The following is a 7,460-nucleotide window of genomic DNA, read 5'->3' as shown; positions in this document are numbered from 1 at the left end:
CAATGGAGTTCTGTATTCACTGCCCACCATGTAACCCCCGGTACCTTGGAAATGACAAAATGCAGATTGGATGATTGCTTTGCTGAACACATGCTTTAATGCTGAAAACAGGGCCCTGATTCTCCAATCACGTGCCCCTTTAATTCGACATCCCGCTTTGACCTCTCTATCCTCAGCCTCCTGCACTGTTCCACTGTCAAGCTCAATGAGGAACTGCACCATATTTTTCATCTGGTCCCGTTACAGCCTGTCGGACTCAACACTGAGATTACAAGCTTCGGATTATAACCACTGCTGTTTTCCCAGATGGTCTGTGCTTGTAATGGCTGGTGGCTACGACAGAGACACTGGAATGAGGTGTGGGCTGGTGCTTGGGGTCACGGCCAACTGGCTGGTCCTCATCCCGAGGGTCGATCCAGCATTCACCGTCACTTTCCTGGGCTACAGAGGCCTTTTCCTCTTAGTCATGTTTTTCAAGTGTTCGCCCACCTCCCCGCTCCCACTGTTTATCAGCTGTAACCATTTCCTCTTCCTGTGGATTCCTCTTCTTTTTCTTTAATTGTCCCATTCGCCTTGCACGATTAGAGTGTTTGTCATTGAATCACTCCTGCCCTCCACTGGATCACACATTTTGTTCTTTGCTTCCCCTACACAACTTGTCTCTGACTCTAACATTGCTTCAAAACTCTTAATCTCGAACAACTTGCTGTTCTGATGAAGGTTTATCGAGCTGAAACATTGGCTGGACTTATACACCTTGCACCAACACCCCCTCTCCCCCTCCCCTGCAGGTGAGTTGGGAGGCAAGGGGCATACAATCATTGGGATGGTGAGGGTGTACAGCACCCATCGCCCACCCGCACCTGCTGCCTGCCCTTCGGCCAACTGAGGCCCTCAGTTGGAGAATTAATGGCCACTTAAGGGTCACTTCCCACTTTCACTGTCATTTTACAGAGGGGCAATCTGCCTAATGGGGAGGCGGCCCGATAATACGTTGCAGCCTGCTTGGAGGTTGGGGGCACTCCTGATTGGACGCGCTGTACCACAGCGAGGGCTTTCAGTAGCAGGTTCGGTATTTTGATTTTGATCAGATACTTTGGCCTGGATATTAACAGCTGCAGGTATGTTGGCAGGTGGGAGAGAGTGAGGACAGAGTTTCAGCATGTTATGATGTTTGAATGTGTGTCTTTGTGTTCTCCACTTGGAAGTAAGCCTGATAGACAGGCTTGGCTTCGAATCGCACGACATGGACATTGCAACAGGCCGCAGGACAATGTATGTCATAACCATGATCCCGAGGGGGAGCTGTCCAATCAGGGGCTGTCCAATTCCCAACCCCTAGGTTTTGTCCTTTCCTGAAGGAGTGGCCCCGGTCTAATGGGAGCATCCAATCTCAGGAGAGTCCAATCCCGGACACTAGGGTGGTGCAAATCCCGGCAGGGTGGAGGCTTGTTCAACCCTTAGGATCTCGGATCCTTGATCCAATACTGGGGGTGTCGAACCGGGATTTTGATTCACCCCAGATCATGGAGGGATTCCACTCCCGGGAGGGAGGATGTGATTGTCAACCGAAGTGTATTTGCGTGGAGGCCAGTGTCTGATGGAGAAAACTGGTCCATCAATGGTAAACCTGTAAAACAGGTTAAATCAGAGGCTAGAATCCTCATTAACATATTTAATATGCTGACCACCCCCTCCTGGGTGCAGTTGATGTTCCCTTCCTGTCCCTCTTCTGCATGTGGGCATGTTGGAAGGTGGGATAAGTTCATGGTTGAGATTTGTAAGTTTTAAATGCTGGCGCGATTCCAAACCCACCCATTCTTGTTGTTAAAGTCGAGCCCTGACTGACTGAGCTCAGAAACGGAGAATGTTTGATCAGTAATTTCCAGTCTCTTTTCCCTTCTCTTTCTGACAGTTAATTTACTGGCGATTGTAATCCTGTCCCGGGGAAAGTGCGGACTCTCCACCTGCACCACACGCTACCTGGTGGCCATGGCAACGGCGGATCTACTGGTCATTATCACTGATATCATACTGTGGCGGAGCAGTTATTATTATTTCCCAGAATCTTTCCTGAACATCACCCCTGTGTGTAGTTTTATCGCTGCCCTTCGTTTTGAAGCCACAGACTGTTCTGTCTGGTTCACCGTCACTTTCTCCTTCGATCGATTTGTGGCCATTTGTTGCCAGAAGCTGAAAACTAAATATTGCACCGAGAAAACTGCAGCTGTGGTTCTCGCAACAACCTGCATTCTGCTCTGTTTAGAAAACATCCCCTACTGCTTTCTGTATGTACCTGGAGTGATAATCGACAATGTACGATGGGGCTGTGAAATAAGCCCAGACTATTATAATCAGCCTGCAGGAGTGGCATTTGACTGGCTGGATACGGTTTTAACCCCATTTCTACCATTCGTTTTAATTCTGTTGTTCAACGCTCTGACAGTCAGACACATTATCGTGGCCAGTCGAGTCCGTAAGGGACTGAGGGGTCACAGCAATGAAGAGAATCGCAGTGACCCAGAGATGGAGAGCAGAAGGAAGTCTGTGATTTTACTCTTCACCATATCTGGCAGTTTCATACTTCTCTGGTTGATGTATTTTATATATTTCTCAATTTGTAATATTGCAGTGATAAATCTCGAGGATTACACTGATTCTTCCTATGTCGTTGGACAAGTAGGATTCATGTTGCAGATTCTAAGTTGCTGCACAAATACATTTATTTATGGGGCTACACAGTCCAAGTTCAGAGAGCAGGTCAAGAACGCCGTGAAATATCCGGTTACATCAATTATTCAATTAATTAGAAAATGAAACAACTGAGAGCAGCCCAGAGGTGGAACCCAGTGTTTCCAGTCCATGAATGTATAGGAGGCGACAGACCTGGTGCCTCAGCTTGGTGGCTACTCGGATGGAGGAGGCCGAGTCCCTACTGGTTCCCATGTTGGCTGATAACAGTTCGCTCTCCTCATCTTCTGTCAGTCTCTCCCTTAAAATCTGCTGTACTCACACCTCTCCTCAATAAAACAATCCTAAATCCTTCTGTCCATGGAATCATCCTGGTTCCAGTTGATCTTTAATCTCTGAAGTTCTTGCAGGTATCTCACAAATCCATGCTTGTTTTTCCCGGACGTCCATATTTGAATCTCGCCAATTAGGTTCTGCATGCCACATTCACTAAATGCCTCATATTATAGTGCCAGAGCCTCTCCAAGAAGGTCTGGAGTCCCGAGGGCTCTGCAAGGGGATCCGTGTTCCCAGGGGCTATGCAAGGCGATTTGGGGTCCCGGGGATCCACAAGGGGATCTGGGATCCTGGGGCTTCTGCATGGGGGTTCGGCATCCTGGAAACTCTGCAAGGGGCTAAGTGTGGGTTTGAGTGGTTGATGGTGGGGGGCGAGTACATGGTTGGTAACAGCTGTGTGATGGGTCAGTTTGCTCACAATTGGACTCTGAGTTCCATTTACGACCCTGCTGACAGAATTGTACATCCACAGGTGCCAAGGCAGGAGGCCGGGTGGGTTCAGCAATGCGTAAAGAGACAAGAGACAAACAGATAACGACTCATTTGCAGCCATCGTGGTGTCCATTCACAGAGCGAAGTAAAGGCTCATCTTAATTCCTCAGCTGTGTCACGTCCTTTCTATTTGTGATCACTTGCGAGCTGCTGAAATACCGCCAGTGACCAGAGTAGATCATATGTCAGCGAGGGCTGTCATCACATTGGCATGTTAATGAGTGCTGTGGTCGCATTGGTATCGCAATAAGGGGGAAGGAGAAGATCAGCAGCTCATCGTTAAGGTACAACGGCACACGGCCTTCAGATAATGAAGCCACGTGACTTGAATAAAGTATCTTTGAATTATATTACACAAAACATTAACCTTCAACCCCCGCGTCTCAAAAGTGTGCCTATGGGCTCTTTTTAATACATTTATGGTGCTGTTACACAGTGTGATTCCGGCGACAGCAGCTACGCTGGAGGCAGCTGCTGATAAGGATGACCCTTGACCTGTGATGACTTTGACAGGCGTCCTCTGGCTGCCTGAGGCCTGGAAGGCCCCGGCTGCCTGGGGGTGTCCTGGACTGGTGCCGGCCTCTCCTCAGGCATTATAGAACATACAGCACAGAACAGGCCCTTCGGCCCACAATGTTGTGCCGATCCTTTGTCCTCTGTCAAGGACAATTTAATCTATACCCCATCATTCTCCTTTATCCATATACCTATCCAAAAGCCTTTTGAAAGTCCCTAAAGTTTCTGACTCAACAACTTCCCCGGGCAAGGCATTCCATGCCTCGACCACTCTCTGGGTAAAGAACCTTCCCCTGACATCCCCCTTATATCTCCCACCCTTCACCTTAAATTTATGACCCCTTGTAACGCTTTGCTCCACCCGGGGAAAAAGTTTCTGACTGTCTACCCTATCTATTCCCCTGATCATCTTATAAACCTCTATCATGTCACCCCTCATCCTTCTCCTTTCTAATGAGAAGAGGCCTAGAATGTTCAGCCTTTCCTCGTAAGACTTATTCTCCATTCCAGGCAACATCCTGGTAAATCTCCTCTGCACCCTCTCCAAGGCTTCCACATCCTTCCTAAAATGAGGCGACCAGAACTGCACACAGTACTCCAAATGAGGCCTTACCAAGGTCCTGTACAGCTGCATCATCACCTCACGGCTCTTAAATTCAATCCCTCTGCTAATGAACGCTAACACCCCATATGCCTTCTTCACAGCCCTATCCACTTGAGTTGCAACTTTCAATGATCTATGCACATAGACCCCAAGGTCTCTCTGCTCCTCCACATGCCCAAGAACCCTACCGTTAACCCAGTATTTTGCATTCATGTTTGTCCTTCCAAAATGGACGACCTCACACTTTTCAGGGTTAAACTCCATCTGCCACTTTTCAGCCCAGCACTGCAACCTATCCAAGTCCCTTTGCAGACGACAATAGCCCTCCTCGGTATCCACAACTCCACCAACCTTTGTATCATCTGCAAATTTACTGACCCACCCTTCGACTTCCTCATCCAAGTCGTTAATAAAAATCACAAACAGGAGAGGACCCAGAACTGATCCCTGCGGCACGCCACTGGTAACTGGGCTCCAGGCTGAGTATTTACCATCTAAGACCACTCTCTGCCTTCTATCAGTTAGCCAATTCTTAATCCAACTGGCCACATTCCCCACTATCCCATGCCTCCTGACTTTCTCCATAAGTCTACCATGGGGGACCTTATCAAATGCCTTACTAAAATCCATGTACACCACATCCACTGGTTTACCCTCATCCACTTGCTTGGTCACCTGCTCAAAGAATTCAATCAGGCTTGTGAGGCAAGACCTACCCCTCACAAAACCGTGCTGACTGTCCCGAATCAAGCAGTGTCTTTCCAGATGCTCAGAAATCCTATCCCTCAGCACCTTTTCCATCAACTTGCCTACCACCGAAGTAAGACTAACTGGCCTGTAATTCCCAGGGTTGTTCCTATTCCCTTTCTTGAACAGGGGCACAACATTTGCCACCCTCCAATCACCTGGTACCACCCCCGTCAGCAGAGAAGATGAAAAGATCATTGCCAACGGCTCTGCAATTTCATCCCTTGCTTCCCATAACATCCTTGGATATACCCCGTCAGGCCCGGGAGACTTGTCTATCTTCAAGTTATTCAAAAACCCCAACACATCTTCCCTCCTAACGAGCACTTCCTCGAGCTTACCAGTCTGTTTCACACCGTCCTCTTCAGTAATACACCCCTTCTCATTCGTAAATACCGAAGAGAAGTACTCATTCAAAACCTCACTTATCTCTTCCGGCTCAACACACAGTCTCCCGCTATTGTCCTTGACCGGACCTATGGTCCCCCTGGTCATCCTCATATTTCTGACATACGCGTAAAAGGCCTTGGGGTTTTCTTTTATCCTACCCGCCAAGCATTTTTCATGCCCTCTCTTAGCTCTCCTAATCCCTTTCTTCAGATCCTTCCTGGCCATCTTGTATCCCTCCAGAGCTATGCCTGTGCCCTTTTTCCTCAACTTTATATACGCATCCTTCTTCTTCCTAACAAGACTCTCAACCTCTCTTGTCAACCACGGTTCCCTCACATGACCATCCCTTCCCTGTCTGACAGGGACATGCTTATCAATGGCCCCTACTATCTGCTCCTTGAAAAAGTTCCACATTTCGACCGTGCCCTTCCCTGCCAGCATATGCTCCCAACTTATGCTCCTCAGTTCCTGCCTGACAGCATCATATCTACCCTTCCCCCAATTGTAAACCTTGCCCTGTTGCACATACCTATCCCTCTCCATTACCACAGTGAATGCTACAGAATTGTGATCACTATCTCCAAAGTGCTCGCCCACCAACAGCTCTATCACTTGCCCTGGTTCATTACCTAGTACCAAATCCAATATTGCCTCCCCTCTGGTCGGGCAGTCTACATACTGAGTCAGAAAAGCTTCCTGGACATACTGCACAAACACTACCCCATCCAAACTATTCGATCTAAAGAGTTGCCAATCAATATTTGGGAAGTTGAAATCCCCCATAATTACTACCCTGTGACTTCTGCTCCTTTCCAAAATCTGTTTCCCAATCTGCTCTTCCACCTCCCTGCTGCTATTGGGGGGCCTATAGAAAACTCCCATCAAGGTGACTGCTCCTTTCCTGTTCCTGACCTCAACCCACAGTGCCTCAGTCGGCAGATCCTCCTCGAAAATTCTTTCAGCAGTTGTTACACTATTTCTAACTAACAATGCCACCCCCCCACCTCTTTTACCACCATTCCTAATCTTATGAAAACATCTATAACCAGGTACCTCCAAAAACCATTCCATTGTGGGTGCTGAAGCTGGAATCACTGGCCGAGGGGCTGCTGAGCCAGTGTCCACACTCCGAGTGCCCCGAGGGAAGCCAACAGATATGAGTAGCGGCCTCTCCGACTCCCTTTGAAGGCTCTCTTTACCCCCTCTGCTCACCAGAGAAGGAACAGGATCTTCAGAAGCCTCCAGGCCCCCGTTCCTTCTCTTGGCTTGCCACTGCTGCATTGAGCTCAAGGCCAGGTTGATAGTCCACAGGTGCACACGCGTCTGTGGGATCTGGCTCTTCTTGATGCTCGCCAACCTCTCAATGGAGGAATCAATGTACTGATAGGCCCGAGTCATGGCAGCAATCATATCATGAATAGACGCCTCCATCGTCTGCCCATGGCTGCGCATGACCTCTGGCATCTCCACCAGTTGTTGTCTTACCTCGCTCTGGAACTTCAGCATGCCCTGTGCCGTCAATACCAGAGCCTTGTCATCATCCTGGGGCTCGGTATGAGCCGGGCCAACCACAATACTCCAACAGTTGGAGATCTTGCCTGTTGCAGCTTCAGCTAGTGTGTGGTGCTCGCACCAGCTTGTGACCCTGACTTCAATGCCAACTGGGTACCCATTGAAGGGAAAG

General features: G+C 48.8%; 1 protein-coding gene across 1 annotated transcript; it reads left to right on the top strand.

Annotated features, from left to right (window-relative positions):
• Positions 1-322: 322 nt before the first annotated feature.
• LOC137355957 (probable G-protein coupled receptor 139) lies at positions 323-2,796 on the top strand (the record flags this gene model as incomplete). Its single annotated transcript, XM_068021657.1, has 2 exons — positions 323-515; positions 1,916-2,796. Coding segments are annotated over exons 1-2 (1,074 nt in total), but the record flags the coding sequence as incomplete, so codon positions are not given.
• Positions 2,797-7,460: the final 4,664 nt, after the last annotated feature.

This window comes from Heterodontus francisci, chromosome 44 (assembly GCF_036365525.1).
Source record: "Heterodontus francisci isolate sHetFra1 chromosome 44, sHetFra1.hap1, whole genome shotgun sequence".
NCBI lineage: Eukaryota > Metazoa > Chordata > Chondrichthyes > Heterodontiformes > Heterodontidae > Heterodontus > Heterodontus francisci.
Note: the sequence above shows the minus strand (reverse complement) of the source record. Positions and strands in the feature narration are given on the sequence as shown.